Here is an 18,026-nt window from a genome sequence, read left to right on the forward strand (position 1 = left end):
GATGTCACGCAAACCATTCTCACTGTATTAACAATGGCTGGACTTTTTCCAGACAGACCTCATATAAGCTAGAAACAAAAATTTCATGAAATAGTACTCACTCGATTTTGTATTCCACTCTATTCTCTTCTACTTAGTTTCCAAGGACTCTTGGAAGCTAAGCCCACTAAATTGATTGCAGGATCCACTAAATGTCACCCACTAACTGAAGAAAACTGACCTGGGATTCCCCTTAGTCGAAACTTCCCTGGACTTCACATGCCCTTGAGGGAAGATTTACACACTCTCTCTAGCTCACCCCATCCTCATAGACACACATGCCATCATCACTCCATTGCAGCCATGACTAAACCCTCTGGCCCTCAGGTAGATGCCCCGTCAGCTGCTCGCAGGGCTTTTGTCCCCTAGTAAGACTCCACTTTTTCTCATAGGAGGCCAGAATCCTAAAAACTGTATGAATTTTAAGAACAACTTACTAACTTCTGTCTGTTCAATTTACTAATTCCTCCTATTAGCTGGAGTCAGAAACTTAGTAATTCCTATTACATGCTAGTGCTAGCTCAGTGTTCTGCACACAGTAGGACTGCAGCAAATATTTGTTCATCAGTCCTAGTAGTCCCAATTATGCACCTGTGGAAACAGGGCTCTTGCAGGGGTAGCGCTGACCTGTGCTAGACAGAATAACACTGCTTCGCCATAGATGGGCCGAGTTGTAGGATTGTTAGGCGGAGTAAGAGTCCAGGTAGGGCATACCTTCCTGAATATACAAGACGCCTAGAAAAGCAGGCAGGCAAAATGCAGGGCTAGCAGAATCTGAATCTGCTGGGGCAGAATTGGTCAGCAACTAAAGCTGCCTTTATTTGTATCATTGGCCCATAAGTCTGAGGCTCTCTGGGCCCGTCTGACTTTGTCCCTCAGAACTTTAAAGGAGCCCTGAGTGGCTCATGTCATCTCTGGTATTTTAGAGGTGTGTCTGAAGGCAGATCCACATGTTTTGTGTAGATCTGAGGCAAAAAAGGTGACTCACATATTAGTCACCTTTCTCAGAACATCCCACTGAGACAGACCCCAGGATGGCAGTAGGGTGGTGGATGTTGGGGATTCAGGTCCTTGGATACCATTCCTTCTCCTTCAGCATTGCCATTCCTAGGAATAGGGACCTGGGTCCTGCCATGAACAGATGGAATGACTGGGCTCTCTTTTACCGACTTGCAGACGATGCTTTTTCTTCTCCCAAGCCCTGAAGTTCCTTACTTTTACTAAATAAGTATGATGGTAACAAAACCAGTGTAATTTGGAGACCAAAAAGGAATGGAGAAAGCATAATGAATATAGTTAACAGATAATTTATGAAAAGAGTAGTAACTTTTATGAGCCAGAATATATAGTCTAAACTTGCCTAGCTTTTTAAAGAAACAGTTTATAGAATTTTAGAACAGGAGGGACTTCTGATCATAATACACAGTTTAGTCACCCCATTTCACCGATGTGAAAACTGAGGCCCCAAGGAGATAGAAAATGACACAGGTGACCACATAAGCATAGATCTTTAAGATTCTGGGGCATGTTTCTTCACCTTCACACAACTGCTTGAAAAGAGCATTTCTCCTTGTTGTTAAGAAATAGTGTCCAGAATTAGAGAAGGTTCTGCAACAGGTCCAGTCTGCTGTGCAGACTGCCCTGCCATTTGGACCGCAGGGTCCAGCAGATCCAGAGGTGCTTGAAGTGTCACTGACAGGGATGCTGTTGGGAGGCTTTGGCAGATCTCTCTGGGTTAATCACAGCACAGGACCTTACCGTCTTGAAGCAAAACCTGTCATCCTCTGCAGATAACTGCGCACCTTTTGAGAAACAGCTTTCATCTTGCTAATGAGCATTAGTAAAAACTGAAGGCTTAACCACAGGCCACCTATGGTTAAGAGCTGCCCATCATGAACTGGGTGTTGCCTGACCCACCAGCCATAAAGCTGGGTGTGGGCAGCAGCACTCCCTTATCAAAGGGAAGTGGCATACAGGGAACACCAGAAACCAGAGGAGGCAAGGAAGATTCTCCCCTAGAGCCTGCAGAACGAGTATGGCCCGGCTGAGAGCTTGACTTTGGACTTCCAGACTCCAGACCTGCGAGAGAATACATTTCCGTTGTTGTAAGCCATTTGTGTTGTTTTTAACAGCAGCTCCATGAAACTAATACCCTGGGCTTAGCTACAATTCCAGGTCTTTTTTTTATCTGAACTGTGACAAAGATACCTCATTCTCATTCTGGGTTGTACACTGAAGTTTTTTAGATGAAGTTTATGCCAAAAAAGAGGAAGTGGTATGATGATATCAGGTTCAAGCAGGCCTCGAAGGCACAAGCAAGTTACATGAAGAAGTGGCTCAAACACCCATGGTCCCCACTCCTGCCACACTCCGTTCCCTCTCCCAGTCTGCTCCGATGACCTCACAGAGAGCTCCCCATGCCTCGTTGACTGAGGAAGAGAAAACGCAGGCCTGGCTCATGGATGGTTTTGCATGATCTTCAGGAACCACTTGAAAGCTGTACTGCTTTAGCCCCATTCTGGGACAGCCCTGAAGGACAGTGGTGATGGGAAATTCTCCCAGTGGCCAGAACTTCAGTCAGTGCATCTGATTGTTCATTTTACTTACAAGGAGAAATGGCCAGAGGTGCAAGTCTATAACAATTCATGGGTAGTGACCAGTGTTTGGGCTGGATGGTCATGGACTTGGAAGGAATGTGATTAGGTAATCTGGTGACACAGGTCTGGGGATGGAGTGCGAGGATAGACCTCTCCGAATGGGCAGAGGATTTGAACGTATTTGGTCTCATGTGATTGCTCACCCAAGGATAACTTCAGGAGGCTTTTAATAATCAAGTCCATTGAAGGAACCATTCTGTGAATACTTGTCAGCCTCTTTACCCAGCCACTTGTCAATGGGCCCATGAAGAATGGCCATGGTGTCAGGCATAGGAGTTATTCATGAGCTCAGCTACATTGGCCCGCTCACTAAGGCCGGCAGAGACCAACACTGAGTCCTCATCAAAGCACCATTCCCTGGGGTGATGAGCTCCCTACCTGATGCAGATTCATTACATTGGACCACTTCCATCAAGAAAGAAACAGTGCTGTGTTCTTATTAAAGTAGATACTTACTCTGGATATGTATTTGCCTTTTCTGTATGTAGTGCTTCTACCAAAACTGTCATCTAGGACTTACGGGATGCCTTATTCGCAATAATGGTACTCTACACAGGCATCACTGCTGACTGAGGACATTGATAGGCCATGCTCATGGAATTAACTGGTCTCACTACATTCCCCATCGTCTTGAAGCTGCTGGCTTGACCAAATGGTGGAATGGCCTTTGGAAGACTCAGTTACAGTGCTTGATAGGTGGAATACTTTGTGGGGCTGGGACTGTATCCTCTAGGACGCAGTGTAAGTCAGTATCCAGTCTGTGGTGCTGTTTCTCTCATACCCAGGCTTCATGGGTCCAGGAATCAAGGGCTAGAAATGGAATGGCTCCATTCGCTATTACCCTTAGTGACTCCCTAGGGAAACTTCTGCTTCCCGTCCCCTTGACATTAGGTTCTACTTGTCTAGAGTTCTTAGTTCCACCAGAAGGAATGTTTCAACAGGAGACACAACAGTGATTCATTCCACTGAACTGGTGGTTGGGACTGCCAAAAAGCCCCTTTGAGCTCCTCGTGTCTCTTAATCAACAGGCAAAGAAGGGGGTTACTATACTTATCAGAGTGATTGATCCTAACTACCCAGGGAAAATCGGGCTGCTCCTACACAGTGGAGGTAAGGAAGAGTATGTCTACAATACAGGTGATCCCTTAGGGCATCTCTGGTACCCTCGTATGCTGTGGAGTAATCAAAAGCTACAACAGTCTAATTCAGGACAGCTCATGGCCGGGTTCTTCAGGAATCCACATTTGGCTCACCTCACCAGGCAGAGAACCACAACCAGCTGAGGTCCTTGCTGCGGGCAACAGGCAGGTGGAATAGGTGGTGGGAGAAGATGGCTATTCAGCCCAGCTACGACCACATGGCCAGCTGCAGAAACAGGGACTCTAGCAGTTATGGGTATTTCTTCTTCATTTTGTTATAAATATCTTGGGGGGGTGTATAAAAATATTTTATTTCTTCCCTCTCTTATCTCCTTATAACCTGACATAAGATGCATTAAATATGAACTTTGTACGTATCTCAGTATATAAGTTACAGGAGAAGGGTGAACATTGCCCAGGGGCTTGGCCTTCTCATCTGGGAAACATGTTAGTATGTTTTCAGAGGTACGTGGGACGTTAGTATCATGTCAGTGGAAGTTACATTATTTTGTGATTGACTCTATTTGGAGATTAAGTATAGTTTAAGGAGATGCGTATGGGTGCCAAGTTGACAAAGGATGGGGTGTGATGTCATTTGGATGTGTCAACTTGGCAGGCTATAGTCCCCAGTTATTTAATTAAACACAAATACTGTTCAATTGAGCCACTGCTCTGCAGGTATTTGGTAGATGTAATTAAAGTCTATAATTAGTTGATTTAAGGAAGGGAGATTTTTCAAGATAGTCTGGATGGGCCTGTGAATTGAAAGGCCTTAAGAACAGGGCTGAGGCTTCTCTGAGAGAAGAAATTCCACCTGGAAACAGCAGCTTCACCCTGTGCCTGCGAATTCCAGGTGCCCTTCCTGATGACTTGCCCTATGGATTTCAGACTTGCTTATCCAGCCCCTACCTGGCTTAACCAATTCCTTGCAATAAATCTCCTAATATATCTTACACACACACACACACACACACACACACACACACGATCTCCTACTGGTCCCGCTTCTCTGATTAAACCTTGATTGAAACAGCCTCTGATGTCCCTACAGCTTTTGTTTTATTCATCGGAGCCGTCAGCTGGGCCTGCACCAGTCCTACAGGTGTTGGGTGTTCAGAGAGTGGGACTGAAATGAATGTAATGTGTTTAGCCCTCCTATGGAGGTGCCCTTTGTTGAGGTAGCTTGCTAGTGCACTAAGGAGGTGTGCAGGTCAAGGTAGCAGGCAGCTCTCCCTGCCATTATTTTCCACCCAGAGTTGGCCACTGATGCACAGCGCCCTCTGAAACTCGAGAAGCAGAGATTGGCAGCGAAAAGAATCAGCACCCACACATCTTCCAGTGTGTGGGAGCAATGTGGCCCAACACTGAGACTTCACGTTAAAAATCATGATCTGCCTCTGTTACTATTTCTAAATACTGTTTTTTTGGAATTGTCATGAAACATAAAAGGGGGTTCTGAGACAGACCAATGGGGAAAACTAGAAACATTGAAAATTGATGTGGTTTCAAGAAACAGGAGGCCCAAGAAACAGCTAAGTCATGTTAATTGATAGGGAAGTACAGACACACTTCAGTAGGTTCTCTTTAGACCTGTAAAGTCAGGTCTGCTGTAATGTGACATATGCATTGCTAAAATCAACACATGTTAAGCAAAAGCACAAAATGAAACCAAGGGCTGATGGGAAAAAATGGGATAGTAGCACAACACACATAAAAAATGTATCAGTGATGTTTTAAAATGGTAGGAACCTAACTTTAAAAATGTAGCAGTTGCCACATGTTAAATGGTAACAAAGTGCATAAATACTACAATACATTTAGCATTTTACCTTGAGAATGAGCTGAAGTTTGCTTGTGGACTGGGGAAATCATTGGAGGGAGACAGCTTGTGAGTTATTGGGAGGTGTTGGGAGGAGGGTCACCCGAAATTGGAAAGAAAGCTGTGTATGAGTACCTCGTAACACAGGTGGCAGTCTGTGGTAATTGGTAGGTGTTTGGGGTGTATGCGTAGGTGAATTTTGTGTATTTCTACACACCTCAGTTCAGCTGGGCACAGTTTGCTGTGTTCACCTCGTGTTTCTCGTGGATGAGATAGCGTAGATCAATCACTTTGGAACAGGTTTGCATGAAAGCAGGTGTGACTGCAGGCTGTCCGAACTGCGTAGAGAGATCACCACCCCACAGTTCTTTGTAAGTTTGGCACAGGTTCATCTGGTAGCAAAACTCAAGGTGAGTGTAGATGTCTTGCAGAAATATTGCATTTGGTTATAAAGGGCTGCCGTGGGCCCCCCTGGAGTCTAAATATACCTTTGTATTATCTGAAAGTTCTGAATTCTAAGACATGTCTGGCCTTAAGGGATCAGGGCACAGGGATCCACACCAGTGTGTGTCCACCCTGTGTTGGCATCGCCATGGGTGCTGGAGAGGTGGGATAAGCAAGGCTGAGTCGTCCCCGTCCCCAGGGCACTCTTTGTGGTGTGGTAATGGACGTCTGCACGTGCACAGGCCGAGAACCGAGGGGGTGTCGTTCCCCCTGGCCGAAGTGTTCAAGGAGGGCTTTTGAGGGGGTGTGACTGCTGGAATGTGTTTGGGGAGATGGTTAGGAGTTCCCTAGGCAAATGGAGAAAGGCATTCCAGGTAGGAGAACATGAGTAAAGGTGTGATGGAACAAAATCGTGAATCAGCAGATCCACAGTGATCTCGTCGATGCCATACAACTGTCACGTGGTACATTCGTCTGCTGGGGCTCCATAACAAAGCACCACAGACTGGGCAGCTCAGACAATACAGGTGTTTTCTCATGATGCCGGAGGCTGGAAGTCCAGGATCAAGGTGTCATCAGTGTCTTCTAACTTGTACATGGCCATCTCCTCCCCATGTCCCCATGTGGCCGTGCCTCTGCATGTGTCTGTGTCCTAATCTCTTCCTATAAAGCCACCAGTCATACTGGATTAGGGCCCACCTAACGGCCTCATTTTACTTTAATGATCTCTTTAAAGACCCACTCTCCAAATACAGTCACATTCTGAGGCATCCGGGGGTTAGGGCTTCGGCCTATGAATTTGGGGGGGGACACTGTTCAGCTCCTGACACTGGGTGTGTCACACAGAAGTATGAACAAGGTGCACAAAAGCCAGAGGGAGGTGTGATGAATTATCACTGGGCTTGGGGACTTGGGAAAGCTTCAAGGACCTAGGTCTTTGAATACAATTTCATCACATTGAAAAGAATGAAAATGACATTTCTGGGTGAGGAAAGAACCCAAATCCAAGCTCTAGTCCTTCCTTAGAAATCTACAACACATGCCATAGCCCATCCACCGAAGTGGTCACCCTGTTCTCTGCCTGTGACTGTGACCCGTGGCTTGTGACAACTGTAGTCACTACCACCCCAGGCCTCTAGCCATCTGTCCCTGGGACCCCTGCCCTCTTCTAGGAGAGTGTTATTGACCCTGTCTCTTGTTGTCAGAGGCAGCACAGCAGCAAATATTTCCCTCCCTCCATGCTTCCCCATAAAAGGAGAAAACTGTCCCTTCTTCGCCTCTGTGACTCGACAGGCTGCTGTGATACCCCTGCTCTCCTCTCAGTCCTGTCTCGTCATCTCCTGGCACCAAAGAGCACAGCCCATCTGGTGTGTTGCCAACCCCTCAGTCTTTGTTGAAATGTACAGGGATTGTCTCATTTTATATGAGACAATTTATATTGTCACATATAAAAATGTGACAGTCACTGAATATTCGTGTATTACAAGGTATTTCTAGTGAGCAATCTTTTTTTTTAACTAGACTGTTCCCTCTCAGAAGTGTTCCAATATTCCAGAGCTAAGAAAAGCATTGCAAAATTCCCCTTAATAGTAAAAGTATACAATTCGGACAGTTGCTATGTTCTCCGTGTTAATATACGCTATGCACGTGTGTTAAGTATACATGTTTGAAATCAGAACTTGACCTAAAGGTTTATTTAACCACAATGTTTCCATCAGCTCACTCAGGTTTACTGAGCAGGGTTCCCTGGCATGTAGGGGAGGTGCGTGTATGAAATATATGGTACCTAAAGAAACCGAGAGATGTTTGAAAGAAACAGTGAAGGCAAGTGTTTCCAGCGTACGTCCAGAGGAACACCAGTCATGATGGAAGTCTGGAAAGTCGAGTCTCCATGACCAGACAGGTTTGGGAAGCACTACACAATCTCTGCTCTTTTGAAGAGCCGTAGTGATATCAGCGTATTAAAGACTCTGAAAGGTCTCACAGTAAAGAAACATATTTGACTTTATTTTACCTGGAATCTCAAATGTACTGGTCTTGGAATAAGAACCTGGTACCGACCCACAGAGCAAAGTCTGAGAAACCCCAGACTCAAACATTTGTGATGCTACAAATGAACTGTGATAGGAAATTCTGTTTCTCATTAAAAGCTTACCATATAAATAATCCAATGCAGAGAAATTGTATGCTTTTATTATTTTAGGTTTAGCAATGAAAATGTAAGAATTGCATCCTTATGACAAATGGAAAATGAATCACATTTGCTTGACTTGCCCAGTGACTTTTAATTTTTAGAATCTTTTATGTAAGCTAGCAATTATGATGATGCAGCCAGAAAACGGTAATTATATCCATGAAATAATGGATAATGAGCACTTTTTTAAATGAAAAAAGAATTCCCTAAAGTCATTACTGAATGATGAAAATAAATTAATTCATTTCAGTACTTAAAGAATGATAATTACCGTGCCCCCTGAAAGCAGTATATATTCATATATAGGTTCTCTCGTGTGAAAAATTACAACACAAAAATGGTGAAATATTAAGACAATGTGGCACCCACTATCTTTTCTCCAATAAATTCAGCCTTACATCTTAAGATGGTACATTTCCAAAGAGGCTGGTAAGCAGATGTTTCATAGCTAGTATGAGATGGGATCAGGATTTGAGCCAACTATTCCTGTCTCTGGGGCCCATATATTTAACCCCTAACTAGAGCTGCAGCCAATTAAAATAACAATTTAATAGACAGTACATTTCTTCCTTCCCTGTCTCTGCTTCTCCCCACTGCCCTAACCCCCCAACAAAAGTCAATTTGTGTTGTAAAGTTCTAAAATGACATCTTAAATACTCTGATGTCGGAGAACACTTTGCTAAGCTAGACTCCTCTCTGTGGCGGTTGTTTTGGGGAATATTTCACATGAACATTACAGAAGTGCTCTGTTCCACTGCATTGTTAAAGTTGCTTTGATCCTTTAGGCCCCATCTGTACAAAAATACTCACAATAACAGTTGGTGTTATTTGTCAAGGATATGGCTTCTAGTGATGACCGTGCACTTGATCCAGTTGATTCTGTGGAGACAGACTGTTAATGCAGCCCCCAATTATAAATTGATCATAAAATAGTTTATTTAGTGCATATTTCTAGACACAGCTCAAGTTTTCATAGTGGTTTTTGTGGCACAGAATTGCAAATGTTTCATAAAATTGAGGTACTTGTTTTTATGATGTGAGAGATGTTATAATGAACTTAGAGAGTAAAACTGGGGGATCGAGTAAATACGAGTGTAACTCCTAATCTGATTTATAAAGTTTCATTCCCTGTTCATGTTGCTTAATCACAGTTTGCTGTGTGAGTACGGCGGGCCTCAATATAGTTACTGGGACTTTTCATAAAGTTAGTGCTGGCAAATTAATTAATTGCCACAGTTGATAGTAAAAATATCATAAAAACAAACTTTTAAATTGAACTTAAAATATAAAGATATTTCTAACAGAAAACATATTGTTAATTTTGAAAATGAGGAAGGGGGAAGTTACTTTTTATAACCAAGATGTGACCAAACACTAAGACTTTGGGGCAGACTTGTCAGCTTCTGTCTTCTGATCCCTCCTCCAAAGAGAGATTGGTGTTTCTCCTGGTAAGAAGGAGGGGCTGTTGGATGGGGAGTTCAGGTGGGTTTTACTGTTCTTTTATCTTCCTGATAACAACCAAGGCTTTGCTGAGACAGCCTTTCCCAAGTGCTTCTGAGCAGCGTGCTGACATCGGACTTCGACACATCTTCCGGGATGACAGCTGCGCACTCACGCCGAGGCAGTGCCCGCGTAGCGTGCGGCGCAGAGAGCCAGAGTGCCTGGCTCCCAAGCGGTCCTCAACGGGCCGGCTCGGCACCTGCGGGACCGACCACCTGCAGGAGGCCGTTCTGTGCTTGCAGGCAGCCCATCAGGTTCTCCGAGCCAAGGCTTCCGTCTCCTGGCGCCCCCCTCAAGGCTGTTTTTGTCCCCGCCTGTGTTTGTATTCAGCTCTCCCCAGGCTCTGTTCACTTTATGGTTCCCCGCACAATATGACCAATGCAACAAATATTTAATGTGGTGACTGCCACCGTTCTGGACATGAGGCAATACAATGGCCCTCATCAGCCTTCCTGACGGACCAAGTCACCCATTAGTTAAACACACAATAACCTGTTTGAGAAACTAATCTGTCTCTGATAATGGTTACTTCCCTTGGTCCCAGCTCAACTGAACACCACCAACTCCACCTCGAGTTTGGAGCAGTTTTTTTCTGAGTAAATTCTGGAGTAATCTAAAATTCTCTAGGTAGCTTCAAAGCTGGATTAGTGGGCCCAGACTTGGAGTAATCATGTCATGACTAATGTTTTTAGAATTTCACTATGCTCTTTTAGAATATTCCTGATTACAGAATTTGAGGTTAGATATTTCTGCAGTGGGAAAAAGACGATTGATATAAAGGGAGAAAGGAAGAATGTATCTCAGAAATAAGTGAAATGTACCATAAATTGCTGTTTGACCATTTATAATGATGCCCATTTATAATGGTGTCATTTACATATTTTGAGCCTTGGACAGTCACAGAGAAAGATTCTCTTATTTCATCAGTCAATGCCAAAGACCAATTCTATAATAACGTAATGATACCTGTAATGCCTTATAGAAATGTTTTAATTTAAAATTTTTTAGTGGACTCATTTTAGGTAAGGTCAATTCTTTTAACACTTGCCTAGTGTTCTTTGGTGGTCTTCAAAATCCACTGATGGTAATTTAAGAAAATGACTCATTGGAGATCTTGCTCGTGGGAACCAGGAGTAGGTGTCATGAAAATCTCAGGCCTATACTCCTGAATAAGTCACCACTGGAAGCAAACAAACATTCTGCAATCAAACCTGCCAATTTTTTTTTATTTTTACCATTTTTAATGATATTGTCTCAATTGCATTGCACACATTGTCTTTTAAGTAACACACAGTGCAAACTGAACTTTCTTGAGGATTACATGCCTAGCACAAAGCCTTAGGTATAGGAGGCATCTCATGTGTTAGAAATGTGCTTTCCTTTTAAATGTGATCTCATACAGCATTGTTTCAGGGACCTCTGAAGGTCTGTTTCGCACCTGTACGAAGGATCCCCGTGTATGTCTCTTTGTAACTGATGATTACTTTCCCTGCTTCCTCACTGTCTCATGCCACTGCTTAGAGCAGAGGGGTCTGAAATACTTCCTCGTCACTTCAGATTTCCTCTCAGAAAGGCCAGGACTGAAGATCCCCAGAGGAAATGAGATGACCACCTTTAACGCAAATGAGACGACCACCTTAAACGTCTTTAACGTCATTGTTATACCTAGATCTCTCTGTAGACTTCGGTGAGCAAAGTTCTGGGACCTCCGATACTAAGTCGGGGGCCCCTACCCTTGTGTTCTTTGCAGGTATTTTTCTGTTCATGTTGTGCATTTTCAAGTTTCCTTTTCCCTGGCTCCAGCTTCAAAGATATGTTTCCCATGACATAGACAAGTTATTTCTTCTCTCTGTGCCTCAGGCCCCTTGTCTGTAAAATGGGGGTATTAATGTTGTCTACCTTATGGAATTATGAGGATTGAGCTAATATTTGTAAAGTTCTTAGAACAGTGATGCATAGTAAGAGTTAAATAATTTAAGAAAAAGCTGGCCTGACTACTGGGTAAGTGGTTCTTTAATCTTCTTAAAGAAAAGGAAAGTTCTGAGAAGATGCTTCTGGTATGGGATGATTTATACTTCCTTTTCCGAGATAGGAATGGAGTGACGTGGAGGAGTTTGTATCTGAAGAAGCAGAACTGAAAGGTATTACCTAAAATATCTGTAGGAGATGCTGGCCATGAGCCTGGGTCCTGACTAGATGAAGTAACTACGGAAATATGTTCATAGCAATTCTTTTGAGGATCTTCATCATAGTTTTAAAGGAGACAGGAGATAAACCAGCAATGTGTGGGCATGGAGGGAACTGGGGGGCAAAGTTTATACCAAGAGGTAGCAGTTTCCTTCTGTGTCTAAAAGCTAAAATAGAGTGATTCTCAGAAGACATTATATACGTATGTAAGTTTTCTTACACAACTGTCTGGCTTACGTGTTCTTCTTCCGTGAAAAGGGCATGGGCCATCTGCTTTGTTACAGAAAGCAGACACCATCTCCGTCTAGCATGTGCAAGGGGGTGCGCTGGCCACCATGAAGCTTGGAACCCCTTCAGGTTGCCTCCAGGTGCTTCTTGGGAGCTGGGAGGCAGAAGACTTGCTGTGCTCTTGGCTTGCGTCCACCTGCCTGTGCACGAACAGGGCCAGGCCCTGGCACTGCTGGCACAGGGCTCAGTTGCTCATTCACTCCCATGGCTGCCCTTTGCCCCAGCTTCCTGGGCCGGAGGCAGCTCAGTTGTAATTCGCTCTTAGGCTCCGAGGTGCAGCCCTGTCAAACTGCAGCAGGTGTTTATCTTGCAACCCACAGACAAGAAGAAGGGAGGCAAATTCCAGCCTTTTAAGAAGTTGTTTGGCAAAAGGAAAAAGAAAGACACTTCATTTTCCCGGGAGGCATCAGCAGGAAAGAAGAGTCACTCTCCTCAGAGCATCAGCAATGGAACCTTCTCTTCCGACGAGGAGACCCTGGAGGACAGTCTAAGGTAATGACTCACACTTTTTGAGGGGGAGGATCTTTGGCGGAGTTCCGGGGTGGGGAGTGGGATCCCAAAGGAGGCAGGAGCGGGATCACAGATGTGTTCCCTCTCTGGGAAGGTGGAAGATTTGGGGGTACCTGGTGTGTTCTGTGGAGAAGTCACCTGGGGGGGTTGGTGGACAAGTGTGGCCTCACTCCCTGGGAGAGCACAGAGGTCTGCACCTTCATTCTGCTGCCCTCACAGTGCTAGGAGGCTGCATATCCCTGGCTTAGCTCAACAGGGTTCCTTGGATTGAAGAGGACCTCGTTTCCATGTCTCATTGTTTGGCAAAGAGAAAGGGTGGTCATAGATTAGCTCTTATACCCATATTGAGGACACGGACTGCTCAGGCACAGGGTGGTCACCCCTCATACCCCTGGCCATCTCTATGACTTCCAGGACCTGCCTGCGATAAGATATCAAATTCTTCTCTGTTTTCTCTGTCCCTCTCTCCCTCTCCCTCTCTCAGAACAAACACAGGCACTACATCTGGCCGTGACAGTGTAAGAACTCAGAAAAGCAGGGTCAGAAAGTACTTTCTCACCTGAGTGCTGGGAGCTGAAGGCTGCGTCAGAGATGGTTAAATTCTGCTGCTGACAGCTTAGAAGTCAGCTCCTCTGAGAAGCCTTGCCCACTGCCCGATCCGATTCGCTTGCCCTTGCCTGCGCTCCCCTAGCACCACACGCCTGGCTCCAGCTGGCTCTTGTCTCTGTATGGAAATCATTGATTTGCTTGTCTGTCTCTCTCACTTGACTGCTAGTTCCATGAAGTCAGGGACCAGGTTCTATTCAGCTTCATGTTAGGTGATCAAAAACTGTTTCCTATGAATGCCTGGCACTGTATAAATTGCCCTAATGTAGTACAGCAGGTCCTTGAATAACGTTTGCTTCAACACCGTTTAATTATAACATTGATGAGAAGAAAAAAAGTGATTCCCCCACCAGGTGTGTGTTTCCTCCCACATCGCCAAGCTGTGCACGCGAGGTGAGCTGGCACGTCTGCACTGTCCCAGGCTGAGTGAGCATGCGTGGGAGTGGCCCTGCGAGGGAAGGGCGTTCTGTCCAGGGTTGGGTCTCCCCTCGTGCCCTGAGCTTCAGGAGCAGGCTCCAGCCACCCGCCACCCCAAACTGCAACAAGTGGGTTGAGAAAGAAGGATTTTACTCATTGTTATTAATCTTTTAAAAATGTATGTATAGCTCATATTTATTTCAATGTTTAATATTAGAAATGTTGGGGGGTCTTTTAGAAGTTCAGTGATGTTCTTGTGACCAGAAATATAGGCCTTAACTCTTGTTTATATCAGCCTTTAGTAAAATTGGTTTCATTATGTGTTGTTTTGCTTAAAGTTGCAGTTTCTGAGAACCTGTCCACAAGGTGATGTCCTCCTGTCCATGCTGAAGGGGTAGATGATGTAATCTGTGACATTTTTACTGTATTTCAAGGACAGGGACAAAGACATCGTCTGTGGTGTGTATTAGTGAGCAAATTCTCATAGCCGCCACGGTTGGGCACGAATTACAAAATCCTTAGGCCAGCAGTGCATCTAAGCTCCATGAGTGCTCGCCGACAGTCTCACTGTTGGCTCTTGTTGACAAGCCCACATTTATGTGACATATGCTATATTTTACCCTGTCTTTATAATGAAGTTGGAAGGATAAACTTTGGATGAAGGGTTTTTTTAAATGTCCCTTTAGCGCTGGCTGGTCTGGCTCGGTTGGTTGGAGTGTTGTCCTATAAACTGAAAGGTCATGGGTTCAATTCCCAGTCAGGGCACATACCTAGATGGTGGGTTCAGTCCCAGTCAGGGTGTGTATGAGAGGCAACTGATGATGATGTTTCTCTCTCACATCGACGTTTCTCTCCATCCCTTCTCCACTCTCTAGAATCAGTAAGCATGCCCTCAGGTGAGGATAAAAACAAACAGACAGACAGAAAATCATGTCTTTAAATATTTTTAAAATGAAAAAAGATGGGAATATACAAGTCATTTAAAATATGTATTCCCCTTTTCTTCTTGGAAATTGGCAATCGCCATATAAATTCACCCACAAAGTAAGTATTACATTCATTGCCTACAGTATAGCTGAACTTCTGATATTTGTCCTATTTACAGATGGAGAGAATGAAAGATGTTTCCAACAATTTTTATTTTCTGTTCCCGCTCCATCCATTGACGTGTTACTTTACATTGTGTAATGATTTGCAACACTTTAGCACCGTAAACTTGCCACGTCCAAAATGGACAGCTTTCACTAAAACACAAGATTCTGTTAACGTGATCTTGGGCAGAGGTTCCAAGGAGGCAGGTTTCAGTCTGGTGTGAGGGAGAATTTCCTAATTACTAGAGCTGCCTAGAAATGGGGAGGCTCAGTGTGTCAGCATGGGTGGGGACTGATGCAGGGAATTTTGGCGCTGGTGAGAATTTAAAGGAGCTGAACTTTAACTCCAAAAATTTGTAATTCTAGAAATGTCTCCATGGCCAAAAATAGCTCATTATTGATCTGCTCCCTCTGCCTTGAAATTTCTCATTTCCTTTGGGCTTTTAAAGCACTCTGTTCTTTCTCTAGGTTAGAAGCCTCCGTTTTTCCTGGGCTGCTGTTTTTATATTATACATACCTGTGGGAAAAGCTAAACAGTAAAACATGATCAGTTTTTTACAACTTAATGTAACTTCCCTTATTAATTAAATACAACTAATACTGTGTTCCCTGAAGTGTGTTAAATGGATGTTAAATTTAAAAAGGGAGAGAGGGTCGTTTTGGCAAATAGGCTTGGGAAGTGCCAGGCCAAAACAAATTAATTAGGACCCTTTACGTAGGACTTCTGAGAGCCTTCCCTATGCTAATGTACCCAGGGAATCTGCAAGAGGGAGGATGTAATATAGAGCATTTCCAAGATTGCTTTAACCACAAATGCTTTTTTCATAGAGAATATCCCCTAGCATATATTAAAGCTGCCACTTACTGAATTTATTACAATGTGTTGTGTATAGATGAACTCGTAATATTTGCCAAGACATCTGAGATTGACATTACTATCCCCATTTGAAAGAGGAGAAAGCTAAGGCCAGAGAGTGACTTGCTGGTAAGTTACTGAATCACAATTCAAACAGTGAAAGTACCTTCTTAACCATCCACTGTTTTGTGGCAGCCTTCTTAGGGAGCTAGTTATGTGGCCCTGAGTTATCCTGCTGGTGCTGAGTCACCGGGCTCAGGTGTTCCCCTGCTTATTGCTACTTGACTGAGGCTGTCCTGCTCCCTGGGACCCTTGTCCTGCGTGCAGTTTTCTGCCTCGCACCCGGCACCCACTGCATCCTGCACAGCTGCAGCACCGTGCAGTGAGTGTCAGCTCCACACTGCAGTGAGAACTGAGGGGCTCCACGCGGTGAGCTCACTCTGGGGGGACTGCGGCTGTCAGGGCAGGGTCAGGAATGAGGAGCCCTGGAGCCGGCTCCAAAGGATGGGCGGGATTTGGAGCAGCTAGCTGACAAGGCACACACATTTCAGATCTGGAATGGCAGGAGCAGAGACTTCCACACAAGAATGACTATGGCAAATAGAATAGGAGGGAACTTTCCAACTCACTCTATGAAGCCAGTGTTACCCTAATACAAAAACTGGACAAAGACAAAAAGCTACAGATCAATATCCCTTATGAATACAGACATAAAAATCCTCAACAAAATATTAGCAAGCTGAATTCAGCACCACATAAAAAAGAATTATACACCATGATCAAGTGGGGTTTAGCCCAGGAGTGCAAGGTTAATTTAACATACAAAAATCCTTCAACGTAATACCCATACTGATACAATAAAGGACAAAACATGTGATCATCTCAAGAGAAGCAGTTTGCATTTGACAGAAGCCAACACCCTCTCATGATAAAAGCACGTGAATAGAGTCAAAGGGAACTTCTTCAGCTTAATAAAGGGCAACTTCAAAAAACCCAGAGCTAATATCTTACTTAATGGTGAAAGAATAAATGTGTTCTCCTCAAGATCAGGAACAAGACAAGTGTTTATTTAATATCGTATTGTACTATAGTGCAGGTTCAATCTAGGACAATTAGGCAAGAAAAATAAATAAAACCCATCAGTCTTGCCAAAGAAAAAGTAGAACTATCTCTGTTTGCAGATGCCACAATGTTCTATGCAGGAAACCCTAAAGAATCCACGAAAAGAGCTATTAGACTAATAAGCACGGGCAGTCAAGGTTGCAGGGTACAAGATGGGAGCTGTTGGATTTCGGTGATCTTTCTGCACACTAACAATGAACATCCAAAAATGAACATAGGAGAACAATTTCATTTGCAATAGCATCAAAAGGAATGAACTACTTAGGAGTAAATTTAACAAAAGAAATGTAAGGCGTATAGCCCAGAAACGACAAAATATCACCGAAAGGAATTAAAGAAGCGTGGTGACGACACCAACATTCATTGCAGTGTTGTTTACAAAAGCCAGGATTCGGGGGCAGCCCCAGTGTCCATCAGTAGACGAGTGGATAGGGGAGCTGGGGTGAATTTACACAATGGAGTACTACTCGGCCATAAAAGAGGGCAGTTTTGCCTTTTATGATGGCGTGGATGGGCCTGGAGATTGTTATGCTGGGTGAAGTAAGCCAGTCAGAGGACAGATACCATATGATTTCGCTTATATGTGGAATCTAATGAACAAAATAAACAGACAGACAAAATAGAAACAGACTCATAGATACAGGCAACAGACTGAAAGCTGTCAGAGGGGAGGTGGGTTGGGTGGCTGGGTGAAAAAAGTGAAGGGATTGAGCAAAATAATAAAAGGGGGACTCATGAACACAGACAGCAGTATGGTGGCTGCAGGAGGGGAGGCATGGGGGATGTGGCAGAGGGTAAAGGGGGATAAACAGTGACAGAGGGGGCTTGACTTTGGATGGCGGACGCATGGTGCAGCGTGTGAGTGATGTAGTATGGAACTGTGTGCTTGAAACCTATATAATTTTATTAACCACTCTCACCCCAATAAATAAGTTACTTAAGCATATACTCAAAAATAAAAGGAATTTAAGAAGTTCTAAATAGATGGGAAGACATCCCATATGTATGGATAAGAAAACTTAATGTGAAGATGGCAGTACTCCCCAAATTGACCTACAGACTCATTGCAATCCCTAACAAAATTTACCTGCCTTTTCTGTAGAAATCGACAAGAGGCTTCTAAAATTCATACGGAAATGAAAGGGACCCAGGATGGC

The 18,026-nt window shown here is 44.1% G+C and overlaps 1 protein-coding gene across 6 annotated transcripts in view; it reads left to right on the plus strand.

Moving 5' to 3' along the window:
• CRACD (capping protein inhibiting regulator of actin dynamics) overlaps positions 1-18,026 on the plus strand; it is a 235,594-nt gene that overhangs the window by 176,724 nt on the left and 40,844 nt on the right. For 5 of the 6 annotated variants that reach the window (XM_024579907.4, XM_045185902.3, XM_045185909.3 and 2 more), the window contains one exon: positions 12,588-12,759. In XM_024579907.4, coding sequence (XP_024435675.2) covers positions 12,588-12,759 — 172 coding nt within the window. Of the gene's footprint in view, positions 1-12,587; positions 12,760-13,736; positions 13,777-18,026 lie in introns of all 6 variants that reach the window. The other variant, XM_045185906.3, reaches the window with a different exon arrangement.

Source organism: Desmodus rotundus, chromosome 4 (genome assembly GCF_022682495.2).
Source record: "Desmodus rotundus isolate HL8 chromosome 4, HLdesRot8A.1, whole genome shotgun sequence".
NCBI classification, from domain to species: domain Eukaryota; kingdom Metazoa; phylum Chordata; class Mammalia; order Chiroptera; family Phyllostomidae; genus Desmodus; species Desmodus rotundus.